This window comes from Myotis myotis, unplaced genomic scaffold, assembly GCF_014108235.1.
Source record: "Myotis myotis isolate mMyoMyo1 unplaced genomic scaffold, mMyoMyo1.p scaffold_m19_p_10, whole genome shotgun sequence".
Taxonomy (NCBI): Eukaryota; Metazoa; Chordata; class Mammalia; order Chiroptera; family Vespertilionidae; genus Myotis; species Myotis myotis.
The window spans coordinates 65923628-65939622 of NW_023416314.1; the positions used below are offsets into that span (position 1 = coordinate 65923628).

The 15995-nt window shown below is 37.8% G+C and overlaps 1 protein-coding gene and 1 pseudogene across 1 annotated transcript; both read right to left on the reverse strand.

Moving 5' to 3' along the window:
• Nucleotides 1–8151: 8151 nt before the first annotated feature.
• On the reverse strand, nt 8152–9069 carry LOC118664002 (olfactory receptor 4A15-like). Its single transcript, XM_036323908.1, has one exon. The coding sequence runs from the start codon at nt 9067–9069 to the stop codon at nt 8152–8154; it is 918 nt and encodes a 305-aa protein (XP_036179801.1).
• Nucleotides 9070–13879: 4810 nt separating this feature from the next.
• Nucleotides 13880–15551, reverse strand: LOC118665495 (annotated as a pseudogene).
• Between the last annotated feature and the right edge of the window lie 444 nt (nt 15552–15995).

The following is a 15995-nucleotide window of genomic DNA, read 5'->3' on the forward strand; positions in this document are numbered from 1 at the left end:
GCATAAATGAGATTGTATGTCTCAGGATTATCTACTTGATTATATATGAGTAGTAATATTTACCTGTGATGGAGCATATTTTGACTGGAAGCAATCAGAATAACAGGGGGAAAAGTGGGATCCATACATCATAGGAAAAACTAAAAACAGAAAACAAAAGAAAAAGGATCAAATCAGGAAGGAGAAATTATATTTAGGAAATTAATATCCACAAGTAATAATATTAATGTGATAATTACATGAGATTAGTATTCTTTAAGAAATCTTCTTCAGAAAGAGTTTCTTTCTTTTTTAAAAAAATTTATTGATTTTTTATAGAGAGGAAGGGAGAGGGATAGAGAGTTAGAAACATTGATGAGAGAGAAACATCGATCAGCTGCCCTCTGCACACCTCCTACTGGGGATGTGCCCGCAACCAAGGTACATGCCCTTGACCGGAATCGAACTTGGGACCTTTCAGTCCGCAGGCCGATGCTCTATCCACTGAGCCAAGCCGGCTAGGGCAAGAGTTTCTTTCTTGATAAAGTGCTAGAAGTCCCTTCAGACTTCCAGGGGTTTCTCAGGAGGCATCTTGAGAAGCCAAACAAATAAACACAGAGCACATCTTAGAAAATAAAAGCAAAGAAAATTAGAAAAACACACAAACACACATTGATTCCTTGGTGTCCCCTACACCTGATGGTAAAGAACAAAATTAAGCAAGAGAGAAGAATTATACAACTATAGATACAAACCAAAATTTTCTGCTTATTCGCTGCTGAGGAAAATTACAGAATTACTAAAGCTGAAAGGTAGACAAGCTGATTCCATTCCCAAAGACTTGGTGGCAGAGGGAGGGAGGACATGTGCAGAAAAAGGTTGAGCTTCCTTTGGAAGCCAGCTGTGAGGAACATCCTACATGCCTCATTCACATTGCTGCATCCAGTTTATTCAGCTGTTCTATCACTGTTGAAGCTATAGACTGATAAAGGCACAGCTATTGAAGAACATAAGGGTACCAGGTAGTCTATATACAATTCTCTGCTTCTCACTCCTTACTTCACACTGGATCTATCTAGTGCCCTTACTCATTAATAACCAATGTTGGGTTTCAGCAGAATAAATCTTCTATTAGCCAGTTAAGTTACTTAGATGTAAAAATTGGATATATAAACTCTTCTCTGTTGGTTAAGTCATCAAAGATTGGATACTATAAAAACTGATAGTATTACTAAGCTTTCAAATTAAGCTACTAAGTTCACACGTCTCTATATTTAAAAAAAAAAAACATTTAACATAGTTTCTTAAGAGGGTGGCTTTTTAAAAAAGATAAATTAAACTTCCATAGTAATAAAAATCCCCTCTAAAATACTTTAAAATCACAGTTTTATGTCTCTCTAAATAATAGTAAGCAAGGTACTTCCCTGAGCACAGGTCTCTTTTTAAATATTTACAAATAGGGTTGCTGTGATCATTTTAAAAGGTTCACACATATCAAGCTTCTGTATCAGAGTCCAAAGTCCCCAGTGGGGAATGTGGTCAGTAATATTGTAATAACTATGCAAGTGGCAGGGTGGTTACTTGATGTACCCAGGGGGCTACTTTGTGGAGTATACGATTGTCTGGCCACTATGTTGTACCCCTGAAACTAGTGGCTAGATCTTGAGAATATCATGCTAAGCGAAATAAGTCAAGAACCATATAACACTCATATGAGAGATATAAAACTGAAAACAACAAATGAACAAACAAGAAAAACAAAAACTCATACACAGACCACAGTATGGTGGTTACCAGAGGGAAGAGGGGTGGGAGGGTAGTAAAAGGTAAAGGGGGTCAAATATACGGTGACAGAAAATTTGACTTTTGGTGGTAAACACACAATGCAATATACAGATGATGTATCAAAAATTCTCTAATTTAAAAGTCTTAAAATAATCACAAATGTTAGCATTGGATAAAATATAATAGCCTATGAACCAAGATTATGAATCATTAGTTTATTTGTAATGCATCACATGTTTCACTTTGTTATTTGACAAAATGGACAATAAACCCCTGTCAGGCTATAATGCTAAAACCAAACATATGTTGTATATTCTGGTTAATTTCTATGTTTTTCTAGCTTAATTTTCTCAACTCAACTCAGACTCCCTTCAATGAAAATTTATTTAAGACACGAGAAATATTTAAATATACCGTATAAATTTTCAATGAGCATCCCTTGGTCATTTTAAGAACTCACCTTGGGTCTTCCCCTTGGTCTTTAAATCAATGCTTCTTTCACTGGGAGTAACTGTAGATCCTTGCCTATCTATGTGTGACTATAGAGCACAAGAATGTATAGCTGATCAGCAGATCTAGAAATAGTTTCACGCGGCCACAATCCCATATTTCCACACAGACGCCCCATCACCTCAGTCTTGCAGACAAGTGTTGCAGTATCCAATATGGGTGTCTAGAATAGAAAGACACTTAAGTAAAACATAAATGTTTCCTTGCAAAAATAGTTGGACACTCTCACCTTCTGGGAAAATCTCTTCACAGAAAAACAAAACTGCTCTGTTCACAATGTAACAACTGGCTGTAAAAACTGGCTGAATTCGTGGAAATTAATTGGCCAAATCCATTATTTGCCAATACAAAAAAAAAAAAAAAAAACCAAGATTTTAGAACACTACCATTAGTTATTCGTACCTCTTCTCAGTCAATTATGAAGTAACCAAAAAGTACTTGACTTTGAGGATTTAGGGTAACATTCATGTCTCTGGTCATTAATCTCTCTCTGTGGCCAACAAGGCAAATGCTGGGATTTATCTTCCTTAAATGACTGAGTATTCTCACAGAACTCTTTAGCCTTTCAGTCACTCAAAGAGTTTATCCCTAAAGACACTTTTTTCCCCTAATTAAAAGTATGTCTCTACCCCTCCCCAACTTCATCCCAGAACATCTGGATGCTATACAGGTTTCTACAAGCAACGAGATATCTATGCCAAGGAAAATAATAACAAGAAAACATTTAGAGGACCAGAAATCGTTTAAAGAGAGACTTCAGCTTAGGCAGAAATTTGAGTTTTCAGAAGTCTCTTAAGTATTTCTATCAGAAAAATAATTATCCCACTTACATGGGCAGACACAGCCTCTCTGGGTTTTTACATCATAACTGATTTAAATGAAAGAGGATGTAAGGTCATTATAGATTAGTTTATTAGAATATTTGGAACAAATACAAATGAAGTAATATCTTCTGGACAGTTTTCTCCCCTAGAACAATCCTTAAAGAAAAAAGATTTGGGCCTTGCCAAGAAAGAGTAGCAAACAGACAAATATATGAAAAGCCTGTAATTTGAAAAGAAAAAAACTAAATAAAGTGAATAAGCATTTATGGGTTTCATATTAGGAAATCTTTAGGTAAAGAAAATAAAATTTAAGCCAAAATGGAGAACCAGTCTTAGGCTCCTTTATTCAGCCATATCCTTAGAAAAGGAGGTCCCTACACTAGATGTTAAGGCCCTGAGTCTCAGAGGCAGAGAAACCTGGGACTGGGAAATTTATGGAAGTTGATGTTTCAATTATTGAAAGGACAAAATAATCACAGTGGTTTCTTTCTGAAGGCCTGAATCTGTCAGAGGAACCATAATGACTTCTAGTCCATTCATTCAGCTCCTTATTTTCAGTCTAGTATCAAGCAACTGTTTCTACAATAAATTATTTTCCAACAAGAGCCTACCTCTACATCAAATCTCTGATGGCTTCCACTGTTATTTCTTTAACATGGCTTACTATGTGCTCCACAGAACATCTTCACAGTCATGTATATTGCATTTTCTAGGTCACAAGGGCCTTGGATAAAGAGGCATTAAGTACCTATCTGAACCTGATGAAGATTTTCATGATGGACTGAGCCCCCCCCCCCAAAGTTAGTGATTTCCAGCTCAACAAAGATATGGATGGAATCCAGCAACCCCAAATGTTGCATGTATTACTTCTAAGATTTAAAGAGTACATCTTAGTACTATTTGTCTCTTAATGGTAAGTGGCAAAAAATGGAGAAGTTATCTTTAGTTTAAAAGAACTATCTACACTAATAAAAGACAAAGATGCTAATTGACCATACCTTTGCTATGCTCCCAAGCCATGCCCACCAGCCAATCAGAGCAACTATATGCAAATTAACCCAACCAAGATGGCAGCCGGCAGCCACGGAGCTGGAGCAAGCAGGAGGCTTGGTTGCCCAGGAGATGGAGGAAGCCAAGCTTCCCGCCAGCCCTGAGCTGGCTGCAGCCTCTGCTCATGGCAACAAAGTTTCAATTATAGAAGACAAATAAATCCCAGATACCTGCTTCCAGCCAGCCTCCACTGGGAGCTTGGGTGGCTGGGGGCCATGGCCAGCCTGCAAACAGCCATCAGCCCCTCACCCAGGCTGGCCACACCCTCATGGGGTGAGGGTCCCTGCTGGGGGCTTAGCCAGCCTGAAAACAGCCCTCAGCCCCTCACCTAGACTGGCCAGGCAACCCAGAAGGACCCCTCACCCTGAAGGGGCTGTGGCCAGCCTGCAAACAGCCATCAGCCACTCACCCAGGCTGGCCAGGCACTCCTATATAATAAAAGGGTAATATGCAAATTGACCCTAACAGCAGAACAACTGGGAATGACTGGTCACTATGACACAAACTGACCACCAGGGGGCAGATGCTCAATGCAGGAGCTGCCCCCTGGTGGTCAGTGCGCTCCCACAGGGGGAGCTCTGCTCAGCCACAAGCCAGGCTGACGGCTGCCAGTACAGCAGTGGTGGTGGGAGCCTATCCCGCCTCCTCAGCAGTGCTAAGGATGTCTGACTGCAGCTAAGGCCTGCTCCCCGCTGGCAAATGGACATCCCCTGAGGGTTCCCGGGCTGCCAGAGGGATGTCTGACTGCCAGCTTAGGCCCAATCCCCCAGGGAGTGGGCCTAAGCCAGCAGGTGGTCATCCCTCGAGGACACTGCGAGAGGGCACAGGCCGGGCTGAGGGACCCACCCGAGTGCACAAATTTTTGTGCACCAGGCCTCTAGTCTGATATGATAGAGGTTACTGAGGACTAAACTATGACTCAGACCTGGAGAAGTAATATATCCATAGGTTTAATTCTCTATGCCCCTTCCAGATAAATGCAAAGAACTACTTATGCTTTCTGCTTATCTGAAGGATAGACACTTTCTAGATAAGATTATGTTTGCAATAGCCTAGAAGCTGAATTTATATGCTCCAATAAGAATGATATACTGCAAACATTAACTGATACATATGTTGCCTCAAAATGTGCAATAATCCACAGTAACTCTCTATAAACCACTTCTATTGTCATATTTTTAAAATAAAACTTAGATATGAACATACTCTAAATAAGTTAATCTATTACATTGATAATATTATAACCAGTTCCTTAAAGGAAGAAGCTAGGGAGGATGTGGGAGCTATGATAAACATTATTAGTCAGTTATGACTGATCAATCTAGCCAAAATACAAAGCCTAGGCCAACTGGGCAAAGTTATGAGAATAACGTGGTCCATGACCATTAGAGAATGCCACAAACCTTGCCAAATTCACTACTATCTCATTCACTATCCTAGTAACAGAAAGAAATACTGTTACTGACTCCAAGGAACTTATAATGGGAAGTTACTCATGCAATGCCATTGGAACTCCATATTCCTAGTGCTCAGATGTTCTTGGAAGTGTTTGTTTTATGAACCTTTGGCACCTAGAGGTTTGTCAGAAGCCTAATCCCAACACCCTGTTTTGAAAACTGGTATTTAAGATTCAATAATTCCCTGACACAGTGTCTGATACAGCTCATTTGAAAGACAACTACTGGAAGACATTGGAATAACACAGAGGGACTTCAGGCCATGCATCATGAAGCAGAAGAAATACCCAGCCAACTTCTGCCTGGATTCCTGGCACACAAAATTTTGAAATAAAATAAAACTGTTGTTTTTTTAAAGCTACAAAGATTGGAGTCATGTGCCATGTAGCAAAGTTAACCAGAGCAAACAGTAGAACCTGGAAGTGTGGTGCTTTCTCAAAAAAATTTCAAGCATGTGCATTGGCTTTGGTCCAGGAGACACGGCAGCTGGAAGGGCTCCCAGGCTTTTGCAATTAGAAATTTAAAAGATAGGAGGGATGTCTTTTTGTTGTTGTTTTGTTTTGTTTTGTTTTTTTGCTTTGCAATTAGCTAAATGTCACTCTTAGTCCATTTGGGCTGCTGCAACAGAATACCATAGACTGGGTGGTAGACATCAAATATTTATCTTATAGCTCTAGCAGCTGGGAAGACCATGATCAAGGTGCTGGCAGAGTTGGTGTCTGGTGAGGGACTGCTTGCTAGTTCACAGACAGCCATCTTTTCACTGTGTCCTCACCTGACATAAAGGGCAGGTGAGCTCTCTGAGGTCTCTTTTATAAAGACACTAATTCCATTTATGGGGATTCAACCTTCATGACCTAATCACCTCCCAAAGGCCCCATCTACAAATACCACCATATTATAAATAATTCAAATCATGAATTGGGGGGGGGAGACACATACATTCAATCTATAACAATGTGCAAAAGTAGAATTAATTATATAAATTGTGATAAAATTAAGTGCTTGCTATTATTTGGTGAATAGTATTATGTTTAGGGAGACTTCAAGATGATATATCTATAAGACTTTCAACAATAAAGATAAATTTTTTATAGGCGATATAAGAAACCTCTATGTAATAAGAACAGGGGTAAAACTCAGGATATCAGGTTTTCATAGTGTGATTTACCCTTGACAAGCACCCATTGCCCCCTAGCCTTAGCCCCTTATGAATCCAGACTAAATACAGAGGCAGAATCATAAGTTTCTTTGACGACATGCTTCCTATCATATTAAAGGCAAACAGTATTTTGTTTCAAACCTGATGCATGGAGAAGATGTTATGAATGAGGACTGTCAAATAAAACAATATATTCTGGACTCTTTATTATCTAATAATCTGTATTAACAAGAGAGGTAAAAATAGGATATATTGTCAGCATCTTTCTTAACAATGATATCACCCAAAATATCTGGTCAAGTTCTGTATTATATATTTGAAGCTCATGAATTCTAAATTACCTAGGAATATTAGTGGATTATCTTCATGAAAATATAACACCAACAAAGTTGATCCACATGAGGAGATGATATGATTTCCCAATCAGAAAAATACATAAGATTTTGTTATTTTTCCGCATATCTGCCTTGCTCATTCAGATTATTTATATATACTTAGCCTCCTTATGATTAATAGCAGCCCTCTGAAGCATCATTCATTCTCCTTCAACCTCCACATGCTAAGCAATATAAAAACAATTATATTTTTTAAATCTGTTGCAGATACAAAAATAAGAAATATACTTCAAATACTATATGGGCTATCTTTGTGAGAGAAGAACTGAACTAAGTTTTTATGTTCTATTTCTTTTATTTTCTGAAACTGTAATAATTACTATTAATTCTGCAAAAGATTATATTATTGAAGAGGAAACATGAAAAAAATCTTCCATTCACTAAAATAGATATACAGTATTAACTATAGCAAATTCATCACATAGAACATAATTCCATAGTACCAACAGAAACATTTTACACATAAAAACTGAGCATATATTTTTCCAACAAATTATAAAAATCTTAAAATATTAGGAAATCATGAAAATCTTAAAAATATATTTTTATCATTGGAAGTATTCACAAAATAAATGTTTTTCATCATGGCCCAGTTATTAAACCTGAGGAGACATTTACTACAGTTAAATAATCACACATGGCTTTCCTGGAAGGAACAATTCTTCATTAAAAATAGGTGCTTCCTAGCCAGTTTGGCTCAGTAGATAGAACGTCAGCCTGTGGACTGAAGGGTCTCGGGTTCAATTCCAGTCAAGGGTATGTACCTCAGTTGCAGGCTCGATCCCCTGGCCCTGGTCAGGGTGTTTGCAGGTTGTATCTCTCTCACATCAATGTTTCTCTCTCTCTCTCTCTCTCTCTCTCTCTCTCTCTCTCTCTCTCTCTCTCCCCTCCCCCCTTCTCTTCCACTCTCTCTAAAAATCAAAGGAAAAATATTCTTGGGTGAGGATTAATAACAACAACAAAAATAGGTGAAACATTTATCTGCTGCCTCATTTTCTTCTTCTGATCCAGAGATTTTTCATAGCACTTTTCATCTCTCCATTTCTTAGAGTATAGATTAAGGGGTTCAACATAGGAGTGATAACAGTGTAAAACACAGTTAAGGATTTATCAATGGGTAAGGTAGAAGGAGGTCTCACATACATAAAAATACAAGGGACAAAGAAGAGGACCACCACAGTAATGTGGTAGCTACAGGTGGATAGGGCTTTGCGCCTCCCTTCCTGACTAAGAGTCTTCAGGGAGTGCAGAATGACCCCATAGGAGATGAGTAACAGCACAAAGATGACCACACAGATGGACCCATCGTTGGCAACCACAATGAGGCCAATAACATAGGTGTTAGTGCAGGCAAGTTTTAATAAGGGATACATGTCACAAATGAAGTGGTCAATGACATTGGGGCCACAGAAGGGAAGATTGTAAACAATGAAAAGTTGAACTATAGCATGTAAAAAACCTCCAACCCAGGCCAACAGTAGCAGTACAATACACACTCGTTGATTCATGATTGTCAAATAATGCAAGGGCTTACAGATGGCCACATAGCGGTCATAGGCCATGACCATCAAGAGTAAAATCTCAGCACCACCAAATAAGTGCCCTATAAAAAGCTGGCTCATGCAGCCTTGGAAGGAAATGGTTTTCTTCTCATAAAGTAAGTCTATAATCATATTTGGGGTAAGTGTAGTAGAATAAGCAGCATCCATAAATGATAAGTAGCCAAGAAAGAAGTACATTGGGACATCCAGACTTGGGCTGACCATGACAGTCACAATAATGAGTAGGTTGCCCACCATTGTCACAATGTAGATGAACAAGAACACAACAAATAATATTTTCTGACCCTGAAGACTCTCAGTGAGCCCCAAGAGGATAAATTCTGTCACATTGTTTCTTTGTTCCATAGATCTTTCTGTATGTCTTATTTCAGAGTTCAGGAAAAATTACCTGTAAATATAATTATTACTCATGACTTCCTGAAATCTTAGGATAATTTGTACATTCATTCAACAAAGAGGCATTATGATTTATTATGTTGCAGTAATTCCAGAGATTATAAAAATACAAGGCTGATTGAAATATGGTCCCTAACCTCAGCAATCTTACAGACTAGTGAAGAGGCAAGTAATTGGAGATATATGTGAAGAAAGGAGACATTATAAGACAAGTGAGTTGCCACAAGTAGCTTTCCATCTGTAAGTTAATAAAAGTACATATAGCTTATACCTTATACAAAAATAAAAACTGATTAAAGGTTTAATAAAAAAAAACTAAAGATTTACTTCATGTTTACTTTCTAGTTAATAAGAGATGACTTTCTATACTCTAGAGATGGGAGAATCTTCTTAACTTATCATTAACATCCCAAATAGACACTGTTCAAATTTTCTAAGTATTTAGTAATAGATACCACAAAGTCAAAAGACAAAATTAGTTTGGGGGAAAATTTACATTTTAGAGGACATACACAGAGTTAATATCTGAAATAGACAAAGAGCTCTACGTAATTTAACAAAGAAAGATAAGCAAACCAACAGCAAAGTGGGTGAATCAGGAAAATAAAGGAAAAATAAATCAAAATGGCCAAAAAACATACAAAATGCTGAAACTCACCTGTAGACAGAAAAGTAGCAATTGAAGGGTTTTCTTACTGCAGAATTACCTTGGATTTTTTTAAAGTCATTCAATCAAGTTTGGCAGATGCTACAGCATCCTCTAATTTTTAATAGATTAACAAACAATTCCTAAAGAACATATTAATTGAACCTATCATAAAACTTAAAAATATCTGCCTATTAAGTACTCCCAAATAGTTATACTTGAAATTAGTTTCCAAGAATACTGAAGTACATAATATTCTAACCACTTTGCTGTACATCTAAAGCTAGTACAGAATAATATTGAATGTAAATAATAATTGAAAAATAAATTAAAATTTTAAAATCAATACTGATGCTAGAAAAGTAAATTGATTCTGGATCTTTATAATATGAAAATATACAAAAGAGTATTACAAAATTGAATTAATTCCCACATATTCTACTAGTCAAAAGGACATGGCTGAGTATAAGAATTTACATAGAACTAATTTTTTTTCTTTTTTTGATATTTATTATTAAATTGATTTGGGTAACATTGGTCAACATGAACATATGGGTTTTAGGTGTGGTTCGAATTTAATGAAGTAAGATTGGTTAATAAAATTATATCATTTCAGGGTTACAATTCTATAATACATCATCTGTATATTGTACTGTCTATTTACCACCCCAAGTCAAGTTTCCTTCCATTACCATTTATCCCCCCTTTCCCTCTTCTACTTCCTGCTGCTCCCCTTTCCCTCTGGTAATCACCATACTGTTGTCTATGAGGTGGGGGTTCTTTTTGCTTAATCCCTTCACCTTTTTCTCCCAAACCCCCCACCCCACCCTTCTGACAGTTCTCAGTTTGTTGTCTGTAATTATGAGTCTGTTTCTATTTTGTTTGCTAGCTTGTTTTGTTCATTAGATTCCACATATAAGAGAAATCATATGGTATTTGTCTTTCGCTGACTGGCTTATTTGACTTAGCATAATACTTTCCAGGTCCATTACATAGGAGAACTTGTAAAAGACTGTGAATTTTCACACCACCAATGTATCGTTCAAAGCCTAGTTCAGAATCATATGTATAAATTTACTTCCTGAGTTACCTGCATAATGAAAGAGCCATTCAATTCATGTTCTGGGCTGTGCTGCCTTCTCCCTTGTCCTTCATGCACTGAGGCCATCTCTGCGGATAGAAAGAACAAGGTAACACATGTACCATCACTGATCCTTGAGCTGTTTCCGTGTGACCAACTCTGTCCAGGCTGATAGGAAATCTGATTCACTCTGAACTTGATTGTGAACAGAGATCCAAAATGTCCATTGCCGGCAGAATTTGTCCTAATAACAAACAAATGTTAAATCAACATTCTGATGGGAGAAAAAATTGTGTATGAGTTATTTAGATAAATATTTTGTAGTTTGTGTTTTGTAGCAATAAAAGTGAAATAGCCTTTCCAACATCATGATTCCTAACCAGTTATACTGGCCTGTCGTCATAGAGCATTGTTGACCATCGGGTTACCTGAAGGATAAAGAATAATTTCCTGTATATTCTTAATGTCTTGATTTCATCATTTCAATTCCTGGAAAAGCTAGTCATGTGAATACTGACACTGACAAACACTTTCTGAAGTGAGGGGCAAGGTCTATAAACATTTTATCTACATTGGAACTACAGCACAGATTACTGTGTCATTCAATTGGTGCATCTCCAAGGGTGAGTCTTCTCTAATTAAATTCATTGGGACCTTAATCATAATATGGAGGGCAGATTCTGCATCTCCAGAGATGCCACCAGGATAATCACCATGCAGAACAGGACTTACAGACCATGTCCTTGGGGAAAATCATAAAGGTCAAATGACCAAAAAGGGCAAGTCCAGTCTGGGCAGAAACGAAGTATGCATAAACTCTCTTGTTTAAATCATGACCTTGAGTTCATTGTCTCTCATCCCTGGACACAGTTAGATAACCACCATAGATCCCTCTTCTTGTGTCTTCCTTGAACATACCCTCTGCAGTGGCTCCCTGCTCTCTGAGTCACTCTACATTACATCACTTTTTAAGCACTTCTCACTGAGTGCAGCTTGATTTTTATGCTTACTTACTTAGTGCCTATATCCCTCCACTAGGAAGTGTTATGTGGTAGCGCTAGCCGGTTTGGCTCAGTGTACAGAGCATCCGCCTGTGGACTGAAGGGTCCCAGATTCAATTCCAGTCAAGGGCACATGCCCAAGTTGTGGGCTCGATCCCCAGAATGGAGTGGGCAGGCTGCAGCCGATCAATGATTATCTCTCATCGTTGATGTTTCTATCTCTCCGTCTTCCTCTCTGAAATCAACAAAAATGTATATTTTAAAAAGAAGAAAGTGTTATGTGGTATATTTCATTATTCTGACATATACCACTGTGTTTAAGGTTGCAGCTTCTAAACCCAAAATACATGGATTCAAATCCCATTCAGGCATTTTCTAATTCTAAGATCTACAGAAAACTAAACTTTCCAAGCATCAGCTAATTCTTCTGGAAAGCATTACTTGATTTCATCAGGCTCTTATGGGGATTAAACAATAACTTGTCTTTGTAGCATCAGCCAAATTGCAGTAAATAGCAAAGCTTTTATACTAATTATTGTATTATGGATTTCTTATTTGCCATAAAAAGTTTATTAAATTCTGGGGTCTTGCTTTAACTGATTTTAATGTTGTAGACATTCCTTCTTTTAAAGTGAACTGTTTATGCAGTGAATCTCACCAATCTCACATTAACCTGGGGGTTTTACTCAGAATCCTGAAAGTTCATCATGATCTCTTAATATAATATCTACATGGAGTTGAATAATAAATGCAAACCATAGTTTTTTTTAAAAGTTCAACAGAAATGGAGCACTGATGAAGAAGTGAGGGAAGCAACAAAGACAGTGACACTTATTAAGTACCCACTGACTGACAGGCACTTTGAAGTATGTACTACCAATTCATTATATACACGAACCCAGATTAAAATCAGATCTTGAGAGCTTGTGAAATACACGCAATGTTACATGAAGGAATGAGACAGAAGTCGATACTAGTTGTGTGAACTCCATACCCAGAACCCTGCTGCTAACAGAGGCTGAATTAACCTAAAATACATAAATGTCCTTGCCTGAAGTGCAAGGGAAAAGTTATCTCACATGGTATTGGTCATATGAGGAGGTACTTTTTTCATCTAAGGAAATAGGGACCAAGGCAAGATACTTAGAGGTCCTCATCCAAACAGAATGCGGCTCTTGCTAGTTCAACAAGAAATATAAGCCAAGATCGGCCCCTGCTGGAAGTAGGGTCAGCACCAGCCAATACTTTTTTCCTTTTGAATATACTTTTATTTTTTTAATTTCTTTATTGATTAAGGTATTACATATTTGTCCTTATCCCTCCATTACCCCCCAACCCCCTCACCCCCTGCTCATGCCCTCACCCCGCTGTTGTCTGTGCCCATTGGTTAGGCCTATATGCATGCATACAAGTCCCTTGGTTGATCTCTCCCCCTTACCTCCAGCCATACTTTTATAAGTTTACTATGTGCCAGGAACTTTCATAAATACCTAACATATGTAAACTCATTCAACTGGCCCCAAAATTTTATGAGATAAGTATTATCATTACCATTTTAAAAGATTAAAAAATAAGGGCTAAAATATATTTTTGTTTTGCAATTGCAAAGGTACCAAGCTTTCACTGCATGATTTACAAAGAATTGATTCCTAGAGAATTTGCTCTGAAAGACCTTAAGAAGAAAATGCCTTTAAAAGGTGATTTAATAGTAGGCTGAGGATGCACACACAATCTATCGCACTATTGCTTAGAAACCTCTGGATAATTTGTTTAAAAGGCAGATATCCCAATCCAACAGCAGGCCTATTGAGTTAGAATCTCTAGAGCTGTATTCTAGGATTGTGCATTTTTAACAAGAATTTCAACTGATTCTGAAAGTACACCGAAGTTTGACAACCAAATAGACAATAAATAAATCTTAATGGGATTTTTAATGATAAATTTTCAGCAACAAACTTTTATATGTAGTGGTCAGTTTGTCTTGAACCATGAAAATTATATTATTTTCTCTTTGCCACTGAAAAGATGAAGTCATTTGATGCTGTTGTGATTATTTCTCCATTGGAATGACCTTTGGATCCAAAGCTACTTCATAGCATTTTTCACTTCTGCATTATTCAGTATGTAGATTATAGATGTTATCATGGGGCACAGATACACTAATATGCAGGGCACAAAGAATAAGATGACCGTGATGTGAGAGACACGAGTGAAGAGGGCTTTGTGCCTCCCCTCCAAACTGTAGTTCTTCTGAGAATACAAGATGACCACAGAAGAGACCATCAAAATGAGGAAGTTCAAGAAGCAGATGAACCCACTGTTGGCAGCAACAAAGAGACCAAGGGTAACAGTGTCCATGCAGACAAGTTTCAACAAAGTGTACAAATCACACATGAAATGATCTATGACACTGGGGCCATGGAAGGGCAGCCAGACTGTGAAGAAAATCTGAATTCTTGCACAGACTAAGGCACCAGCCCAGGCCACTGCCACCAGAAAGCTACACACTTGTTGGCTCATGATGGCGGTGTAGTGCAGGGATTTGCCAATGGCCACACCATCGTCATAGGCCATCTCAGTGAGAAGGATAATCTCAACAGCACCAAAAAGAAGCTCAGTGAAGGCCTGAGTGATACACAATCTAAGAGAGATGAATTTTCTTACCGTAAGAGTGTCAGCTAGCATTTTAGGGTTCATGGAGGCAGAAGAGCCTTCTCAATTAAGACATAAGTGGCAAAGGAGAAGTACATGGAGGATCATAGGACCTTGCTGGTGCTAACGGTAATCATAACGAGGTTTGATTATTGGTGTTTAAATTATCTTATTATGTAACCTTGAGATGTTTGTTCCCATTGGGATTTCAATCTTTTGGAGAAGGTGTAGTTGTTGCTCATTGTAGGAGAAATTCAACAGGTTGCCCTGGGCCAGAACGACGTATAGACAATAAACTAATATATACACTAGGTCCAGCACTGTCCCTGACTCAATAAATGGTAGCTACTATGGTTATCTCATCTATCATCATTGCTTGGAAGTTAATAACAGTTAAGGACATGATCTAGGAAATAGGTTGCCTGCCAAGGTGACCAAGTAGACTATTAAAAACACAACAAAGGAAAATTTCTGAATCTATATTTTGAGTCAGTCACAGGGGAATGAATTCCTCCTATTATTCATCTTCTCCATCAATTCAGTTCAGGTGATAAGTGACTTCCCTGAAAAGAAAGTCATGCTCATCCTCAATAATGATACTATCTCTTAATGAATAAATATATCCATGGAGTGTCTTACTTTCTTAGATTTGCAGAAGACAAAAACAAATACAAAACCATATCAACTGTTTCATTCACTTAATATAGATAACAATATAGGTGCTATTTTTTGTTCTTTACAATTTCCTGATTTGTTTTAATTGTCTACAATACAATGTATAACAAAATCAGAAGAAAAAAATACTATGCATTGAGGGTTTTTTTAATTATTATATACTAATTTGAGAGAGAGAGGAGGGAAGAGAGAGAGGAAGAGAGGAAGAGAAAGAGAGAGGGGGAGAGAGAGAGAGAGAGAAACTGTTGTCCCATTTATTCATGCATTAATTCATTGGTTGAATCTCCTATGTGCCCTGACTGGGGATCAAACCCTGAAACTTGGTGTATCTGGATGAGGCTCTAACCAAGTTAGTTACCCGACCAAGGCTATGCATCAAGTTTTAAGAGTCAGCCTGGCTGGCATGGCTCAGTGGTTGAGCATCGACCTATGAACCAGGAGGTCACAGATCTATTCCCCATCAGGGCATATGCCCGGGTTGCTGGATACCCAGTGTGGGGTGTGCAGGAGGCAGCCAATCAATGATTCTCTCGCATCATTGATGTTTCTCTCTCTCCCTCTACCTTCCTCTCAGAAATCAATAAAAATATTTTTTTTTACGTTTTAAGAGTGGACATGTATGTGGCAAACTCACAAATATACAAAGATGCATGTATTTTACTCCAAAATTATTAGACATATTTACCAGTGAAAAATCCAATTGTTTCTATTAATTTAAGTCACATAAAAAGAGTGTCAAAGACATATAAGGATTCCCTCATAAGCCATACATTTCCCTAGGGTTAGGGTTAAGGTTAGCGTTAGGGTTATAGGTGAGGAA

Coding starts and splice junctions, on each gene's coding strand:
- LOC118664002 (XM_036323908.1), bottom strand. CDS start 9,069: ATGGAACAAAGAAACAATGTGACAGAATTTATCCTCTTGGGGCTCACT.